Source organism: Dromaius novaehollandiae, chromosome W, assembly GCF_036370855.1.
Source record: "Dromaius novaehollandiae isolate bDroNov1 chromosome W, bDroNov1.hap1, whole genome shotgun sequence".
NCBI lineage: Eukaryota > Metazoa > Chordata > Aves > Casuariiformes > Dromaiidae > Dromaius > Dromaius novaehollandiae.
Window position 1 is genome coordinate 45,598,263 of NC_088130.1, and position 21,183 is coordinate 45,619,445.

The 21,183-nt window shown below is 37.2% G+C and overlaps 1 protein-coding gene across 4 annotated transcripts in view; it reads right to left on the reverse strand.

The window, feature by feature from the left end:
• LOC112987053 (homer protein homolog 1) overlaps positions 1–21,183 on the reverse strand; it is a 94,236-nt gene that overhangs the window by 11,997 nt on the left and 61,056 nt on the right. For all 4 annotated transcript variants that reach the window (XM_064500727.1, XM_064500728.1, XM_064500726.1 and 1 more), the window contains one exon: positions 12,313–12,469. In XM_064500727.1, coding sequence (XP_064356797.1) covers positions 12,313–12,469 — 157 coding nt within the window. The remainder of the gene's footprint in view (positions 1–12,312; positions 12,470–21,183) is intronic.

Sequence of the window (21,183 nt, forward strand, 5' to 3'; positions counted from 1 at the left end):
TTATTTTATTTTTTAATTGAAGAGATGTTAATATGCCTGCTATTCACAGATAAATGGTCATCAAAAGTAGTTTGTGCATCAGTGAAATACAATCCATGCAGCAAGAGTTTATGTAGAAAAATCTTCATTCATGTACCTCTCAAACTACAGACCAAAATATTAGAGTACTTTCACACTGCATGTCTGCATGGATGTCTGCACTAAAACATTTTTGTTTAATAACAAACTGTCAAAATAGTAAAAGTACTACTATTTAAAGCCAAATACCTCATTTTTCCCAGAATATATATGCCTGTCAATCTCAGCAACATCTCTCTACAGAAACTAACAAATTGGGCTTAAAACTTCTTTGAACAAAGTATATTATTGTGCTACCCAATTCTGCAACCAAAAAACCTTTAGGTCTTCATTTAACTTCTTTAGAGAAGTAGCCCCTAGACAGAGGTATGGCATGTATTCTCCAGGACAATTTTCTTTCTTAGAGGACAAAGAAGATCTTGAGGAATCAAGGTTGGTGCCCTCTAGTACTGATGTAGTCCAGCTAGTGAAGCCATTGCGATGACAGTGATTGCAGACTCCAAACTCTTTGTAGGCTCAAAACATAGATTATTGAGTGCAGGGAGAAGTGAGGGAAAGCCAGGGTGAAATACAAGAAAATTAAAATCCCTATCAGCTTCTTCCTTCTGAGATACGGGATATAAACTTCCCCTCTGTAACAGCCATGACTAGTCTAGTTTCTTCTACTGGAAAACTGATTAGACATTTGTGCATATTAGGCTTACAAACAAAGATTACAGCACATTCTTGGGAGTGATAAGGAGAGTAACTTGCTACAAAAACCCCAAGAACCATCTTATTTGCTCGAATTGTCCCAAAAGAAATAATATCTGTGCTCATGGAAAAAAAAATAGCAATTAGTTCAGTCTTATGTGACATTGAGCATTATTGTTACAGTCTCAGACCACTCTCTCAATTTGTTAAAATTAAACAAAGACATTTCTATTCAGATATCTGTTCTTTGTGACTGATACCAATAGAAGTATTTCACCACTGTAATTACACAAATGCAAACAAGCAGAATTGCACTACCCAGACTGGGAAAAATCCATGGCTAAACAGTGTCTGAACCAACATCTAGACACAACTGGAATCACAGAGTCGCTGAGTAGTTTAGGCTGGAAGGGAACCATGGAGGTTACCTGGTCCAACCCCCCTGCTCAAAGCAGGGCCAAATTAGAAGTCACGTTTGGTTGCTCAGGGTCTTACCCAGTCAAGAATCCTTCATCTTCTTCCAGAGCTGCCACACTCACATGCAGGCCCCTATATTCCTGCCCTGGGCACACGGTGCCTTATAGAAAGCCCTAGTTCATTCCTAAGCTTTACTGGAGCTCTCAAGCTGGGTTCTCACCCACCTCCCTCCCTCCTCCAGTTTAACCTGTTAAACCTTTTCAAGCTCTTATGCTGAACTGAGTCTTGAATTAGAGGCAGAAGCCTCTGTGAATCCATAGTGTTGGAAAACCAGCTTCAAGCCCTCTTCTACCTGTTATGTAATACAGACTGGAAATGCGAGCACGCTAACCACTGTGTCACACAGTAACCGCCAAGCAGGTCAATCTCTCCATTAAAGGTGTGGCACTTGGCAATACCTGTTAGTCTTCGCAAGCATTGGCAGAGCAAATACTCATTTACACAAAGTGCAATAGCCTCAACAGGACAGACAGGGAAAACCCAGTCCCGCAACCACCTCTGTCCTTGTGTCCAGTGTCTGATCCTATGACAAAAAGAGCTTGGATCCCACTGCTCTCCACGATGTTTCCTCTGGGCTAGTTCACAGGTCAAGGATGCGTGCGTGCTGCCGGTGCAGCCCCGGAGTCGGAGGCTGGCAGGTTGAACTGGTGTGGTTAAGACGTTACTGGTCCCAGCTGCTTGTACCGGTACTGGCTGGAAATGCCTCCTGCAATGGCCCTGCCAGTTGTGTGGGTCACATGAACTCTCCCCAGTATGCTCTGCGCAATACTAACTCAAGACACCTATTGAACTGCTGAAACAAACACAGCTGGTTTTGCTCGGGCAGAGGAGGGAGTGCTCTCACACACCTTCGTGCCAACAGAGTGAGGGCAGCACCCTCTCTCAGCAGGGCAATTAATTATCCACAGCTAAATGGGCTGTAATGTCTTACGCTGGTCCAGGTTTTCCCTGGGCAAACATCCACCTCTCACTGCCTATGAAAGAAAATAATGTGCTGTTCAACTATTTTGTTCACTGTTCATTGAAAAATCAGTAACTTGAAAGAAAAAAAATCAATTAAAAACAGGTTTACTTTAACCACAGTCTTATTTAAATGCCCATTCCTACAGAGACACAGAAAGATTTCAAATATCTTCATCATGTTCTCTTCTTGAATGTACCTATAAAAAAGAAAATTGTATTGTGACCCTTTCAAAAAATCTGCGGACTAAGATGGGCTGGAAAATGATGCAGTATAAAGAATGTGCAATTGAAAACAGAAGTAACAAAAGATAAAGCTCTAGGCAAAAATCTGGATAGCTTTTACTTGCTCTATTTACTTTGTTCCAAATTAAACTTGTTATTCTCATGCCCAGCAGTCCAAAAATCATTAAAAATAATTGTTTATGCGTTACACACAGAAGGGGGCATAAAAGGAGGCTAAAATGCTTTAGCTGACCCTCCCATCTGCTATTTTCAGGGGCATCTTCTCATTCATTTTTTCATGTTTAAGAGAAAGGCTCGATCAATCATTCAAGCATTTGCACAGCAACAGTAAGCAATGTAACTGTGATGAAGCCTTGTTTCCAGTACAGAACCTGGGCTGAAAAAACAGTCTTTGAACAATAACTGATTGCAAAGATTAAACAAGGTGGTTCTTTTGTGCTATTATAAGACTGCACTGACTTGCATAGCCAAAACACTCAATGCTGTGGCTTCATACGAGAGATTTAAAAAAAAATAAAAATAAAAAAAAAGGATAGTGCACTCTATCTCACTGCCTCTACTGGTTTTTTTTTGTTTGTTTGTTTGTTTTGGCATTTAATATCCAGGGAAGGATTGCATGAACGGAAAGAAAGTCTGAAAAGTGTTTTTAGTGACTGTTTAATGAGCTAATTCTTCTAGTATATGGCCATTATTATTTTTAAGTGCATACTTCAGTGAAAAACGTAAGTCAGCTAAAACAGGACAGCAAGCCAACTTGTTCTGGCAAAGCCTAAAACCTTCTCAGTAGAGGCCATACCAGAATTTTCTGGAATTTTTCATCCAGGGCCAGCAGCCTATACAGAGAGAGGAAGTCCAGGCAGAAGTTTTCACTGTAGCACGCAGCTAGCATACACCGAGCTGCTGAGAAGACTGGAGGAGGAGGGAGGCTTTGGACCATGTAATAGAACTAGAAAGAAAAACAGACTTGACATGAGCTTAAGAGAAGGACTGCACAAGAGTTTCAGAAGATTGAAGAATCCCTCAAAGAAAACAAACCATATCAAAACACGAAGAAACGACGAGAAGAGATTCTATCAAATCCCTGCCCAAACGACTGCTTGACAATTGAAGAGTTTGGTTAGACAGAGGTGAAGAGATGGGAACGACAGAAACATTGGGAATGGTCTCCCTCCCAGAACAACTGCTGCCTGAATGAATCTGAGCTACTTTTGCTGCAGGTTATTTCATGTTCTCGAACCATTTTCTTGAGACCAATTCGTACATTTCTGGTCTCAAGCAATAACACTTTTTATTTGGTACTTTAAATTTGGTAACAACAGATCGTAATTTTCTTTCTAAACTTCATACAGAAATTACTTCAACTACCACAGAAATGCAAGGAAAGACAGGTTAAACTATACTTTCAGCATAGCTTTGGCCTGTTCTATAGATACACCTGATGCTGATAACTTGCTGTTTCCTAAAGATATTGTTATCCCTTGTATTTATTGTGGAACACAGTATCAGAGGTCTATTGACCCAGGCTACAGTGCAGAATAGACACAGAGCTCATGTGTAAGACTGAATATACATATTAATTATGTGCTTCTCGCTAGCTGAGTTACATCCCTAAATGGATCCTAACTGTGACTGGGATAAAAATATTGCATCAGTAATTCAAGATGTAGCCCCTACAAGCCCTCTGCTTTCTACAATGAGAAGAGAAATGTTGTGTGGCTCAGCAAATCTAGCAAAAACTGCACAAAGCTTTGTGTGATTTATGCAGAAGCAGCTTCTCAGTTCTTCATGGTGGATAGTAAAGACGCAAGATAGCATGCAAACAAGCTGATCAGAAAAATAATTCCAGTATAGCTTTCAAAAATAAAAATCTAGAAAGATTTTTCATGCTAAGAAATGTGAAAATGCAGGATACAAGGAAAATTGCTTTTCAAGGTTGCTGCTGAAGGAACAAAAAGCACACCATAGTATTATTCATATACATCATTTCTGACAGCAAATTAAATATTGTAGTTTTCCAAGATTTACCCATAGATAAATGATAACCTGGGGGTAGGGGCAAGTTCTGTGCCCTACCAATAATATATTACTTTTTTGAACTGAGAAAACAATTAAAGATTTTGCTGAAAAGGACACATTTTTCTCTGTGGGCACTGATGCCTCAAGCCATGGAAATATCAAAATGTTTTCCACAGTTATTCATTACTACAGAGATGAAAGAGGAATAATCCATCATCTGCTTGATTTCTGTGAAGGAAGTAATGAAATTGCAGTAGAAATATTTGAAAATATACAAAGTACACCAAAAGCAATGGTCTGAGCTTCAGCCCTCCACGACTGCATGCAACTGATACTGCTAGTACTAATTTCAGGAGACATCCATTTGTCTACAGTCTAATTAGAAAATACTTTTTCCAGCTATTTCACCAGCTCACGAAATACATACAACAGCAAACATGGTACGGATATGTCCTCCTTTAATCCTGAAGACTTCAGTCTCGTTACTTCCTCATTTTCCAACAGAGTTTTAGAATTATAAGAGATATTTCATTTTATCAAGCCTTGACTACAAGAAAATGTTGTTGGCATGCCCCTTCAAAATATTTTCTATAATTTGCAGATAGAAGGATCTTAAACATTTCTTAGCTTTTTGAAAATGGTGACGAAGATGGGGACAAGGGACTCTTCAATGAAAAAAACTTTTTTCTTTCCCAGAGTGACAGTGGTTTGCTTGTCTTTTCAAATCAGAATCTTGATTATGACACGTTTATATGATACCACATTCAGTGAAGGTGCCTTCCCACAAAAACCTGATGAAAATCTTGGGTCATAAATGCAAACCTGCTCTATGTGCTAAGATTTCAGAAATCTTGTCCCAGGAAATGCTCTGATACTCTAACTTCAAGACTGACAACAAATCTCATTTTAAAAACAATATGCCTATTATAAAAAACAATAAAAAAACAATAGCTTATTATAACTGAAATGCATACTGGAGGAGGAAAAATGTAGGTGTGAGAGAAAAACACACATCACTTGAAGTAAAATGCTCTTACTTTTCCTCTGGTTATCCCCTAATTCCATGCAAAGGAGGTGGTTAGTCTTCACAATGTTTTCTTTTCTCAAGGTTTTCAAAATATTACTCTAGACTTCTTTTTATTAGAAACTAGTTCCTCGGTGAGAAGGATCAGTATAACAGTTCTAATGCAGATAATTACAGCCTGCTCTAAAACATAAAACTTTTTTTTTTTTTTTTAAAGAAAAGCCTGTCTTACAAAAATAAAAAACAAAGTCGCTATTCCCCCACATATCTTCTAAAAACACAACTGTAACAGTTAAAACAATTAGCCTTTCCAGATCTTACTGCATTGTTCCTAACTCTAATACTCACCCAGAACATATCTCTGGAACTTTGGTTGACATTTAACATCATGACCTCACTTTATGAGGCTGCCTTTGCTTTCTAGGGAGTTTTTAGTGTAATAAGGGTTTACTTGTAAATCCAGATTAAGGGACTATATACATAAAAATACGGACTTCTTTGCACATAACTGCAGCCATTTTGTATGCAGTCATGATTTGGTCCATCTGCACACACACATTTACTTCAATTAAATAAGAAGTCATAGAAAATGCATAGACAAATACTAGCAAAATGATAATCCCACTATTTTGGCAGTAAATTACCAAACTAACTATGCTTACCCTGCAAAACGCTTATCTATTTTCATTATAAACACGTGGTCCCAAGCTACTATCTAGCCACATGCTAATTATTATAGTTTAGGAAGGAAGTTATATTTACATAACTTTTTTCTTTTAATTAATCAAACTAAATTTAAATGTAACAAGTTCAGATAGTTCAGTGGGGGTAGGAGGGACACACACTTGAGGGGAAGATGACAAGAGATGGGCATCACATAATAAAAGGTACATTGTCAATAAATCTTTGGATCAAAACTCCTTTCAAAAATTTTTAACTATCACACTGCCACCTTATTTTAAATTTCCACTCTTAGAAAATGTCTTTCCTCAGTCATACGAGACCAAACTGAGACATGTTAATGGGCTCCTATGAACAGTTACTCACACAATTAGTCCCAAAGTAGTGCTAATGAGTTACTCAACAGCACTGACTTCTCAGCATGGAAGCAGTCCACAACCTGGCTCTGATTCAGCAAGCAACTTTATCACACATCTGCACGTTCAAAATTGGGTCTTTGTTCTTCTATTACTAGTTCAGATAGTGGAAACATGGAAGTTAGTGCTAAGGAGCTTGCAAAACTTAAAAAGATTTTCTATAGTATTTTCGGATAATCTGAGCAGATGGCTTGTATGGAGTCCCATACCTCTTGTGGACTTTGCTAACTGCATTTAAAGATACTTGTTTTCTTTAAGTAGCACAGAAGTAGCGCAGGAAAATAACTGTGGTTTTATTTCCTACGCACATGCATTCTTTAATATCCACTTTAGAATTTCTTTTAGCAGTAGTGAAATCAGGGCCCATTATTTTTCAGGGTTTCTTTTTATGACCACATAAGATGGCAAGATATTTGTTTCATTCACCGAATGAAACAGATGGATGAAGAACCAGAACATAATAGGCTAATTCTGTCTTATTTCCTAGGAAATCATAAAATAACAAGCTAGAATTCACTAGTTACCTCTCTATTCTTTTAGGAATACCCAGAGCTTGGTCATTTGCCTTCATCTCTTCTTATCTCAGGATTCTTTTCCTGCAGATGAATGATCTTCAAGGACTGCAGCTCTTTTATTATCCACTGGTGTTATTACTCTGTGCCATTGCCCAGTGTCATAGGATGATTTACTTTAACAGTTAGCATGCAAGAAAAAATGCACAGTTTTCCTTTTTTACATGACAGAGATGAAACTTTGGGTTATTTTGCATAATTCATATCACCATTCAATCCTTTCCTTTCCACACTATCAGGATTAATGTTAGTACTGAAGCTATTTCTTTTGTCTGAAGTAGCTCACTTCAGTTTTTTTATATCTGTTACTGAGCTGTTCTAAACTCATGAATCCCTTTTAACTTCAAAAAGCTATGCAGGGTGTGTAGGAGTGTTCCCCGACCCCATTTAAGGGAAATCCTTGTTGTTAAGCTGCTTCTGAGCAGATTAGTGGGGAGAAGGCTCAGAACTCTAACTTAAGCTCTTGACTGGGCATCATATCTTCCCAAAATTATCTTTTTGTATTTCAGAGGGAAAAATCCATAAAGGTAATAATTTTTTGAAAAATAGAATGTGTGACAAATAGCAAAGTGCAGTATTTCTGACTTGAGCTCGCAGTATATCAGAAGAGAGCACAAAACTTTAATTTATTGAGAACTTTGCACTCAGCCACACTGAATGTGGATTCTATTTCCTCTCAGCTTTAGGCACTACTAATGCAGAGAACAAATGGGAGAAGGAAGACAAAGGCATCAGAGAAAGCAAATAATGTAGGTTAATATGAATAATTGAAATGATAGATGAGGAAATCTTACACTTAATCAGAAATAGCAGATAATAAATTAAATTAATTTAAAAAAGGAACAAAAACAATCAAAGAAAGCATTTTAGCTTTGCTTCTATGTTTTAAAAGATTTTAAAAAATATAAATAATGTGGCATACAGAAAAACTATTTCAGTCAAATTTAGAAACAATTCTAGAATAAAAAAGGTTGGGTTAAAAATAATTTAAAACATCTTAAAAAGTAAAGATTGCAATGAGTACTGTATGGCCCCAAAGACCCATATTATCACAGTGAATGAGAACAATGGAAAATAGGAGAGGGGTGAGATATAATTGTAAAATCAAAGGATATTTATAAATATGACATGACAAAATTCAAACTGCAGAAAAAGGTACATAAGAAGTCAACTAATAAGATATTACTAACAATTAGAAATATATTTCTATATTTATATAAAAAGGAAACTATATAAATGAGGCTATTTCATAAAGCTATTAAATAAAGAGGAAACTAAAGATAAAAACAATAAGATAAAGTTTACTAATCAATATGCATTACTTCCCCCCACACACCACACTTGACATAGAGGATATAAGTCTGCTGTAGCTTGCAGATAAGATGACTCAGGCATCAAAACTTATATATACACCTAGAGCACAGGAGGAATGAATACCACAGGTACATTATATACAAGCCACATAATACATTATTAAATTGAAATAAACACAGCAAACAGTGGTGGAAGACCTGTTCTTCATTTTGGAGGCTGGTCTACTTCCTACAACACTGTGCTCTTATCAAGCAAGCACATCGCTCTAACACATGTCTACATACGTTATTCCTCTCCAGTGGGTAAAATGCTGTGAGAGCCTATAAAACAGCAACTAGACTACAATTTAACATGCAAACTGATTTCCAAACTTTCATGTCTTCTTTAAATCAATGTTTCTAAGAGCATTTCTAAAAACCCGGTCTATTCAACTTTTCTCAACAAAGTTTCTTTTGGATCAAACAGCATTTTTCTTCTGCACTGGCAACAGAGTCAGGTTGCAGCACGGCAAATTCCAATTAGCATTAGGAAAAAAATCTTCACAATAAGCGTGGTCAAACACTGGAACGTGTTGCCCAAAGAGGCTGTGGGATCTCCATTTTTCAGGACTTGTCATGGCCCTGACCACCCTGATCTTACCCTGAAGCTGGATCTAACTTCAAAGTTGGTCCTGCTTTGAGTGGGGGGATTGGAGCAGATAACCTAACCAAAGTCTCCTTCCAAAGTAAATTATTCTGTGATTCTGTGAACTAAAGATGGAGTTCATCTTACCTGACTAGAAGTAGGGCTATGGGACACCTACTCTTCACGATGTTTTTGTCTCTCCATGAATTATGAAAATAAGATGGCCACCTTATACTAGATGTGTAACTTTTACATAAACTCAGGTGAGATGGATTTCAATTTAAGGAACAGTTTTTTGATCAATTTCAGCTATGCGTTTATATTAAGCTTAACAGATAAACCTAAAAGAATGGTAACACCATCCAGCAACCTAACGCTGCTTGCTGCCACATACACCATAGCCAGCAGTCTCCAGGTCTGCCCTTTAATAGCACATTTTCTGCCTGTGTAATAGAGAAGTATGTGACTTGCAGTTTCTTGTTAAAACCAGAGAATATTTCACATTTGAAAGATCACTCTTGGGTTAGACCAGCTGTTGTACCCCATCATACGGAAAACAGACTGAGACTGATTTTTTTTAACATGATCTGCATACTTTTGCCTGAAGAGTTTGACTTACTGGGTTAGCCAAGTCTATCTTTTTCTAAAATCAATTTCAAAAGAGAACAGTACTCTTGATGAACTATCCTGTAGTAATTTACAGGCATGCACAATGAGTCATAGGCACAGAGCATTACTATATTACATGTGAGAAATCAGTAAGAAAAAGATTTAATACAAGCATGTAAAAGGCAACCATAACAGCACAACACAGATGATTCCACATTACAAGATTTTCTGTTTCATCAGAAATACATAATAGATAATTGTAGGAAATTTGCTAGGCAGAGGTTATGAAAAACAGTCAGTCATTAATGCATGTAGCCACAGACTTGGTTACTACTTTTGTTTTGTTAACTGTACTGTGAGGTACAAGCAGAATCTCATTTTAAAATTACCTATATTCACTAATTCTATTTTCCAATAACAGGTTTTAAATAAGACAAGACTAAGAGTGACAGTATCATCATGTAAAAGAGACTTTCTACCATACTGCCATGCCTGTGTTGTCTTTGCAACAAAAGCTGTGAATACATTTTATTATGGAGAATGCTATCTCGCTAGGTCTGCACTTCAGTGACGCCTTCTTCACCGGAAGACTTATGCTGGAGGTCAAACCCACCCCATCTTCTGCACTGTATTAATTAGTAGGTTATAATTTAATTAATATTAACTACAAATGACAGCACTATCATCTATTCACAAACCTGGAACACTATGATTAGAATTTTCACCCTTCCAAAGGAAAAATTTAAATGAGGTGGCAAAACAAAAATCTCTCTTTATACAAACACACATGACAAGCTTGTGTCCTGCTGGAAATTTTCTGAACAAAAACAGTTTTGTCAGCAACTGCCAGTTTCTTGAAATGAAAGAACTTTGCAAAACCCATCAGTTTTAATTACACTTCATGCATTTCAGCCAGCTATCACACATGCAGTTAGGGCCCACCGGAAACTGCCATTCTTCCCTATCAACTTCTCTGGCTGGGCCTTCAAGATCCTTGTCTTCAAGTCAGTTAGGTATAGGACAGCCCCCACAACCTGACATTTTCCCAGTTTTCCAAGCCCAAGGGAATTCTAGCTACTCTTCCAGACCTCCACGTAGATGCAGCCTGCTGAATTTCTCATTCTCAAATCACTACGATTCTTGTCCCAGTGACTGCTAACAATCTCTAATTCTAACAATAATATGGATAGGTCCCCCACAGGTTTAAAAAACCCTTTGCAATTTGCAGATGCGGCTAACTGTATTTGCCATACTTTATTTCATAAAGGGAGTACAGCATTACCAAATTAAAAGATTCGGCCTATTTGCTACATGGCGTTTTCCTTCTCTCAGTATGTCCATGAAAGTGACCTTCATGCAAAAATGTATATGGGGCTTCTGTTTGTTTTTATTTCCTGCTCCATGATATTTTTCTAAGTCAACTGATAGTAACAAGGCTATAACACAGTTCAATCAAAGACAGCTTTCCTCCATACAAATGCTAGCTTTGCCTTCACTTTGCACAAAAATATGTCCTAAGCTATGATGACAAATTGATATGGATAAAGGTGGACAAATTATACCAATATATAAACAATTACAAGAGAAAAAAGAAGAGAAAAATATCATATACTTGTTTTCCTAATGCAATCTCTAATTTTGAATAGTTCCTCAAATACTCATTGCTGCCTCCATTGGACTCTAATTCCTGGTCTGCAATATCACAGTGAAGGGGATGGGATCCTGCCCCTCCTGTACACACGCAGGAACAGATCTTTAATTGCACATGATGAGCTTGATTCTATACTTTTCTTTAGGTGCAAGGATGAAAGGACAGTGTTGCTCTCTGGTATATGTGGAAGCTGGAACATGGTTCCTTTAACTTACAGATCTGAGGTCAAGTTTCTGTGGGCTAAAATGCAAAAGGGAGTCAAGTGTAATGCTGTAGAGAAGGTCCTGAAGCAGATGTGATGGAGCTCGTACAAAACGAAGAGAGAGCAACTAGCCAATGTGTCCTAAGTATCATAGCTTATATAACTCCTCCTGCAACAAAAACCTCTGCAGAAAAGAAACTGCTCAAAAGAAAGAGTATTTCCTAACTGAGGAACATTCCTTCATTAGCTCCTTTCCACCTCCAAGGGACACCCCAGCTACAGCTGCTCTGGAGTTCCACCTGGAGATTTTGTGGGAAAAAGATAATAGCTTGGGAAATGAGCAGAGCTCTTCCATCCACCCTTGATTTTGTTCTTTGCAAGCTTTTCCTCCAGCTTACCTAGTCATCAGGCTCCAGGCTGTATCCTTGATATGGAGATGAGTTTCTAAGTCCTCTGTGTCATGCGGAAGAAAGGATTCTCACAAGAGGATCTGAGTGCGCTAAGGGGTGACAGGTATCCACACAGAATAGTGACATCTCAAAGGAGTGTCAGCACATTTGGGTGCATTTGCCCAGGTGCTTTGTATGAGAATCCTGTGTATGTTAAAGTGATCATTAATTTCTGTATCAAAGATTTACCTACAGCCCCCAACATTAAGCTTATTTGCTTTACTCCAAAATGAGCATGTGCACTTACCAGCACTTTCGTATCATAATCTTTAAAGATCCTTGCTGCTTGTCTTTACTTACCCGCTTATGAAGACGTTCTGCTTCCTCCTGATACGCAGCAAGCTGTTGTTTCCATTGTTTTACATTGGCAGTGGACTCCAGCAGGGCTGCTGTGAGCTTAGCATTATTACCCTTGAGTGTGGCCAGTTCTGCCTCCCAATGCTTGCTGATTGTCGAACTGCACAGACAAAATGAGAATGGTCAGAACCCTGCAAATCTCTTCTTGCTTTTTTTCTTTAAATGTCTTATAAAATTTTTTCAAAATATTCAGGAGTAAGAGAATTAAGCAAAAATCTTTCAACTGAAAGTTCAAATGAGAATGCAAGTGCTCAAAAATCATTAAAACTTTAAATTCAGAAAATACTCATCAAGAGAATTCTTAATATAGGGATATCATTATGGGAAAATAAACTATAACCTCCCAGTTCAATATTGCATTTTATTTTGTAAGATGCTATGGATAACGAAATTCACATCGGCGTCCCAAAAGCAACAGCATCTAATTCTAGAATATGTAAATGATTAGTCATCATTTTAATATATATGTATTGAGCGTTAGTACTTTTTTCATCTATTACTTTATGAAATACATTCTAGAAAAAGATTTGTCACCAACCTGATTAAAAAGAACTAATGCAGTGCTTTGGAACTACAGCTTATTTGCCTTAATGCAAGCCTTCTATGCCTGAAATATATTTTCTTTATTAAATACCATATTTAATTTGTACTTACAAATTCAAAGACCTCAAATTTCACCACCATAAAACTATCACTGTTAATATGCCTTTCTTCAGCAAGATCAGCAAAGAGACTAAAGATTAAAGAGCACAGAGCTATTACTGCTTTATTGCAAAGAGGGAGCTGAGGTTGGGGTTTACTGGAGTAGCCTATGGAGGAACAATTTATTCCCTGAGCAAAGAGGGGGCTTTAATTTTCATAGCTAATTAGTCTGCCATCATCCACAGTCCCTACTTTGCACACGTTATGCAAAGCAAAACCATCTCAAACACATCAGGTGAATGTATTAGTATACAAATAGGTCATTAATGTTTACTTGTATAATGCCAATAGAATGTGAGGTGCACGCCTATGTGGAAAACACATACAGAAAATCATTCATTTTGTCTAATTAAATTACTAATGAACACATCATTGAAAACTGATAATCTCTAACTCTGGCAAAAATTATTTTGCATATGAATATTATTTTGCATATACATTTCTGGTGTGTGATTTCAACTTTGTACATATGAACAGCTAATCATTCTGTCACCATTTTACCCACCAACTTTCCTTTTTTCACTTCATACATCTGCACAGCCCATCCTACAATAGCACATTTCAAAAGATTATGATTCCTGTAAAAGATCCTTAGGTATTCAAAACCAGCCAGCCACTAAAGAATAATCATTATCAATTCAGATCACATCAACTGTTCCACTAAAATATGAGGTCTGATTCTTCCATGCTCCTGCATTTCCTTCCAAATACATACTTCTTACCCTTGGAGTACAAGTGTTTCTTTTAATTCCTGTAGCATTTCATGATCTATTCAACTAATTAGAAGCTCACCACTGGAAATTTTAAAACTTAAATGACTAAATTAGAATAATGATAATCCCACTTCATCAGGGAATACTGACTCATACATTAGAGAAGGTAAGGACTAATTTCTGTAACAACGTCTACTCATATGTTTCTCTGATCAGATTTACTTTTCATTTAAGGTAGCAAAACAGATCAACAAAATTCTGTAAAAAACAAGCTAACAAAAATCTAGTTCATTATCGTATTTGCATTTCCTCCCTGGGGTTCTGATCCTGTAAACAAATATCCACACCAGTGATTTCATGCAAATGAGTAGTTCCATCCAGCAGCCCTGCTACGGCAGAACTTGTAGCTAACTGTATGTGTATGACATGTATACATTTACAAAATGTGCCTTGCTACCCATCTTCCCTCACAGAAGAACTATACATACAAGATTTTATATTTATGTAACATAGCAGATGAAAAGCTTTGTATCCAATAGAGTTACAGGCTGAGAACTCGTTGATCACTTAATATCATAATTTAACATGCAAAAAGGGTAGCGAATGGATTTTTTTCAATATAATAATTTATATGCCCACAGTGATACAAGGTAAATGTATAAGTAATGAAGACTGCAGAAGCCAGATCCCTAGCTGTTGCTTAATAAGAATGTAAGTGGGATTCCTTGTGTTTTTCACCTTTACTTTTTCCAAAGTCCTTACTACCCTGCCAAAAAAAAATCTTGTGCTCTTAAGTTATTCCTTCTATACTAGAATATCAGCATTAAATATGAACATGTATTTTCTATTACTGCTGTAGTTACCCAGATTTAAAACTCTGAATTTGTCTTTGGAGCTATTTAAACTGGCCATTTTCAATAGGACTGTACCAGTATAATTTCTCAAGCTTACTTTTATCCCTAAGTAATCTATACAGCCGGCATGAACACATCTATTGTAATGTACATGTTATTTGTTCATAATACATAGTTTTTTCTATAAATAATTCCTACTGTACGTTCCACAGATTGTACTATAGCTCCATAAATATAAACATATTTACTTAAATTAGTCTAGAATTATATCTGATAATACATACTTCCCAATAGTACTTCCCAACTATTTAGGCCTATTCTATTTCTCTTTATAACATTCCACATTCTCTGAAATAAATATAACTACAGGATGGATATCATACAAACTACCAAAGACTTCAAGGCTTTGCATTTCCATGCTTGATAAAATCAGGATCTGGCTGAAATAACCTTTAACTAATCCTAGTAGTGCTGATTTACTTTTTTCCAAATAATTTCTTGACAATTTTAACAGTTTCTTGTAACAACATAATTATTGCTCAATATCCCCTTCCACTACATGTTTGAAAACACAGAAAACACTTAAAACTGAGAAGGATTGTGATCATTGTTAAAACTGGGGGTCAGCACCGCTAAGTAGGATATGAGAGAATAAGAATGTTTAACTAGACACCAATAGAACCTAATTACATGTAAAAAGATCTTATCTACAGACCCTAAGCACTGAAGAAAGAAAGGGGCTGTGGAATGTCACCCTCCACGTACTTTCACACAAAATGGGGGGTTTATCTAACTCACGGCACACATACTCAGTGGGTACAAATTGCCCCTGAGGGCAAGATTGTGCATGGAAATTAACAGTGGTGGGGTGCTTTATTTCAATCTGCCCACAGTTATTCCAGATAAACTAAGAAATGATAATTAAAGTTGTTATGCTTTGTGGATTATTTTGGTTAAAACTGGTCTTATTTTGATTTAAATTAATTATTTTAGGAACAGGTAAAAGGACACCTACAGCAGGCTATTCTTAAGCCACACTAAGAGCATCTGCATTTATGCTTATATCTATAGGGCTATGCTGGTTCAAAGTTATAGACAACTCCAGAAACACACACTTTTGGCACAATGAAAATTCTCCTTCAGTTAAGAAAATACTGGGGCTAACATCTGTGACAGGAAATACACAGATCCAGAAGCTGAAAGCACAGGTATGGAAAATTCAAAGGGCTCACAACCACCGCCATAGCCCATGGCCAGAATTTTGATCATGACACAGCTGCACTACAGTCCCTGAGGATAGGTATGATAGGACTACAGATACTCTTTCTCTCCAAAACCTTTGCTTAATTCCCATTTGAAAGGCTTTTATTAAAAGGAATCAACTTTACCCTCTAAGCATTAGATTCTGTAACAAGAAATAGAGAGTTCTGTCAGATCGTCTTAAAAGTTGCAAATATCTATCTAAATGAAAAACAAAGCATCTTTCATGTGCTGTGAGATTATTTGTCCTAAAAGCACATGAAATGACTTGCTCAGTGATCAGAGTGATCAAAATTGCAACGCAACTTCTACCAGAACATCTTTCAGGTTTACACCACAGTGCAAAAAGCAGAGCTGTATGTATAAATACAGGACATGAGGACACACACATTTTGAATCCTGCAGCATAAGAGTTCAACTTATATTTATATTTTGTTTTGCTCCAAAAATCATGCATCCTTTTGCAGGCAATATCGGAATTTTAATACTTATTTCTTCAGACTTGTCAGAAGTAACATCATTGACTTCCTGGTATGCTTTAAGCTTCAATATGTCTTTCAAAACAAATATTCTTAGCACTTCTGCTTCTTGCCTGTTTCCAAGCATGAAAAATTCTACTGAATTTTTTAAAACATCAGAATGTAAGATAAAGCCTGGTCATTTCTCTTGTGAAACTTCTGAATGTCTGAAAATAAAGTAACAAGCCATTTTTCAAACATAGCCACAATAGGATAGGATGAGACAAACAGAAGAGGGAAAATGAGCTTGTGATGGACAACAGCAAAATACAAGTTTTACTGGATGAACTGATAATGGTATACAAAAAATGCTTCCATAAGCGAGATTTAGGTCATATTAACTGTTTGTAAAATTATCTTTAGAATGCCAGCTATACAGAGGATCATAACTTGCTCGTGAGCAAGAGCTAGAAACTCTCCCCAAATCTCAGATCCTTGGTGTAGACCATGGTATTTAGTATGAATTTAATATCAGATGTGTCTACAGCCAGAACAGTGTATGATGCTCCATTTTCAAGGCAAAGGATTTAATTTCAAATGTTTTTTAATATTTAACACCTATGACAGAGTAATTCAATCACTAATGCAAAACACTCTTAGAGCAACTGCTTACTGGTATCCTATGACATAATTGTGACACCCCCTTAAAATTAAAGTACAATTCAATGATCTTAAGTAATTTTAGGCATTCTGACCCATTAACATTGAGCCTATCGCCATTCCCATTGGGTAGTAGTTACAACTCCAGTAAGTCACTGAGGAATAGCTTTGCTATCTGTCCATCTGTGACCTGAATAGAGTGCCAGAGGCTATAAATGCATGATTATCTTTCTCAGCAAAGTAGGTCACTTAATGAAAATTAATCTGAAAAGCTCCAGTCACCACATTTAGCCAGTTGGAGGAAAAGACTTGCAAAGGTGGGGGTGGGGGCACACATTAATGAGTTGCATTTAGATGTAAGTTATTTCAAGAGATGCCTTCATGAAACAAAGAAACAAAAGCAGTCCCAATCAAGAGAGATTTTCTGCTCTTTGAATTAGAATCAGTAACTTATCCAGCTTGCTGAATTGTATGTAATACAAATAATATAAAACATGCTTTAAGTTTTATTTCAGATTTATAAAAATAAGTTATGTGCAGAATTATGCTTTATTAATATTTTATGTTTTAATATTGGATTCAATAAAAGAATTGCTGCTTAAAAAAGGAATAAATTTAAAACTGTACTCCACTGTATCCACAGTTGCAAAGAACTACAGTTACTCAAGAGTAAGTAAATTCTTAAAGTGTTGCTGTGATCTGCACTGCAGATAACTGGTGAGCAGTACTATCTCGGGACAGCAGAAATGAGGAATTCAGTTGACTAGAGACTGGAGTGCTTCTCTACAAAATTTGGCATCTGCTGTAGTAACTGAATCCATGAGACTTGACAAATATGAATGGAGCATACTCCACATAGCTGCTGTGCAGAATATAAAAAGTGACATGATTTGGAAGCAGACCAAGAGTCTGGTGGAGCGAGCATTACCACTCTGCAGGAGAGGTATGTCAGCCAGCTGGTAACAACGCATTAGCTGTGCAATAGGGGCGATCCTTCCTGACAATCTTGCTGGTGAATCCTGCTCTTGGGGAGCAGCTCTTCCCCAAGCTTAAGGGAGCAGAAGGGGGGATTGTGAATGATTTGCTTCTGTTATCTTAGTATCAGAGAGCTCTAGTGTACCTAGAGTTTCTTCTCCACTTTTGAAGTGCAAAGGAACAATTTAGGTTCATGTAAAACTCCCAGGTGAATTAGGGAGCGAATTCTGCACAAGGTCTTCAGAGAGTCCTCCATAAGAAATAAAGCCACGAAAGAGTTCTTCCACAAGCACTCGAAACTGAATACAGTTCCTGGCTGAAATAATGAAAACTGAAAACACTGCTGTGAGAATAAGAGGGTAAGCTTTGAAGAGCGCTTTAGGCTAACTCCATAGGCTTCAGATAATGCTGATTTCCCAGGCTGGAACAGGAGAACTCTGCAACGGGTTGCGTTTCTTATTGTCTACATCCAAGTGACATGATTGTCCCATTAAAAGTGATCGTTTTCTTGATACAGAAGATGAGTGCAGCATCCCTCAAGTTATTCTGAAAAACTCACAAGAAGCTTCCTCTCTCACTCATGCTAAGAATGAAAGCTAAGCTCCTCACTTCATGCCCTGATTTAGAAGAAATTTTAAGCAGGCATTTGGGGAATTTCATCCTTTTTCACAGATTAGAAAGGGCATTTACTGTGACTGTCTATTAAAATCATAAAATCACTTCATGACAGAAAGGATTTAAACATGATGGTTTCAGAGTTTTTCCTGCAGCCAGTCCAAAGTATCATATGCCCTTGGGCATGAAACTGAAGTTTCTTAGTCTCTCTCTTGAATATTCAAAGTTGGAAATAAAGCAGAAAGGGTTTCTGCCATTTGTCTAATTATACCCAATTAGGAAATCTAGAGTGAGTGGGAATGAAAAAGGAATAGTGGATTCGGTGGCCATCAGCTCCTATCTCACTGTTCCAGGAAGACTCAAGAAATAAGTCTTGAGCTGTTCTGCCATTTTTGTCTTTGTCCAAAGCCGTCTGCTTGTACAGGCCCAACAGATTCCACCAGTCAAAAGATTCTAAGCTTATGTGCACGAGGGACAATCATCTACAATATACTCAAATAATTCAAGTAAAGGGCCAGCAAAAGAGGGAGAGCAATGGTAAGAATGACAGCTTTTGCAAGAAGGAAATTTTAAAAAGAAAAATTGCCTCTTGGTGGCTACTGCTATTGCTTTTTACCTGTAGTTGTGATTAAGTGGGCATATGGGAAAGGAAGTCATATTGGGTATTAACTGAAGTTTTGATAAATTGGAATTTATTAAAAAAAAGGGGGGGGGAAGTCCCCTCAGTTATAATCAAGAGATAATTAGTAGGAAATTGCTGCGAGTTAAATATTTTGAGCGAGGCCAATGAAAAACTAATTAATATTCAGAGAGATCCTTATCCTTAATTAGAGTATTCAAAAGAGTTTTTAGCAAAGGAGGATAGCTCCCCTGGGGAGAGAAGAAGGAACATTAACTGAGCATGAAGGATCTGTTCCTTCCTTTGGGATAAGGAATATCTACATGATCTCAATGGAGTTACATCAGCACAAAACAAGGGAAACACAGTTGTGAATCAAGCTCTTCAGATGGAATAACATACGCAGCTTAAATGACAGATTTGATCATAGCAGAAAAGATGAAGGAGGCTCTTGAAGCACATCATACTTAAAGTGAGGAGACTAATAACAAAGACACACATACCTACTGAAAAGTGGCAAAGGCAGATGAATAGCTGAAATTGCCAGGTGAAAGCATGACTTTAGCTGAGAGTCTATTGTTCGTTACAAATGTTGAAAGTTTATCCCATTTCAGGATCTGCCTTTTTTTGCACATCCCTTTGCTGAACTCAGAGCTACAACATGCTTGAAACCCAAACTCCTGTGTCAGTGTACAAGGCAGGATGTGCAGAAGGCCTTTTCTGCAAAGTTCAGAAGAGGGGTGCTTATGAAGTGATTATAGAGTTCTCTGTCGTGTTGTTTCCCATATATGATGTTTCATTTGCATTTAGCCTTTCAGTTTGACCATGATCTCAGATTTTGAATTGTCTGGAGCATACATGTGGCCTGTAGACAGGAGAAGAGTTGTATCCATAGTTCTGTTACAGACACATGTGTTAGATGTGTCTTTTCTTACACTTTGATTATTAGCTCACTGGGCTAGGGTCAAAATCACTGCAGACGGGACTTCATGGATGACACTGACCAAGAGGATGAATAATGGTACAGACTCTTTCCACCATGTGGCTGACCACATGCCATACACCATGCAAGGTAAATAGGTGGCTATACCACCACCTAAACCAACGTTCTGTACTTCCTAATACAGCCTTAATTCAAGGCTCACAGAAACCACTATATAGACAACTCTTCAATATGGAAACTTGCCACCGAGGAGTGCACAAGGAATTAAATCTTCTTAATGAGGGACAATTTCACAGAAATATCCTCCAGAGTAACCCAGCACGGCATTCTAGCAGAAGATAGTAAAGCCAGAGACAAAAATTCCTAAGTGTGGTGTTCACTGCCTAAGGAAACACTATGAGTCAATAGCAATAGAAGAGCTCTTGAAAGGTACTCCGTGGGACACGGATGATTGCGTGTTAAAGTGTGCAAGAATTAAAAAAGCTTCAGCTATGATACTTATCACAGGGATTTAGATCCCAGGCCCGACCCAAGTTATACTGAGGGAAAAAAGAGAAGAGTCACTGTTTTCATCAAGAAAGGAAGTTTCCAAGCTTCTTGTAGTGTCCACTAGCGTTCTGGGTGTATTTACAAGGGTGACATTTAAGCTCTGCTTTTTTGTTAAACTTTTGGTGTTAACATTTTTACGTACATCTTTTGCACACCGTCATAATGCAAAAATCAATGAGTTGTATTTAACCTGAATCATCAGAGTAGTGCTAAGAAAATCCGTGACTTCTCTGAAGAGGCTCAAGTTTTATTTTTATTATTACTTTTAATAAGATTGCATTCTTGTCCTAGTAATTTAATTTTATATAGTAAAAAGACACTAGGTTATCTCTTCATAAAGGCCATATAGCATAAACCAAAATCATTAACTCTGTTTTATAACTTTTATACCTTTGCAAGCAGAGCTAATTAATTTCTACCTTTTTTCCCCACTAAATACTAGTATCTTGCAGATCTAAAATTTTAT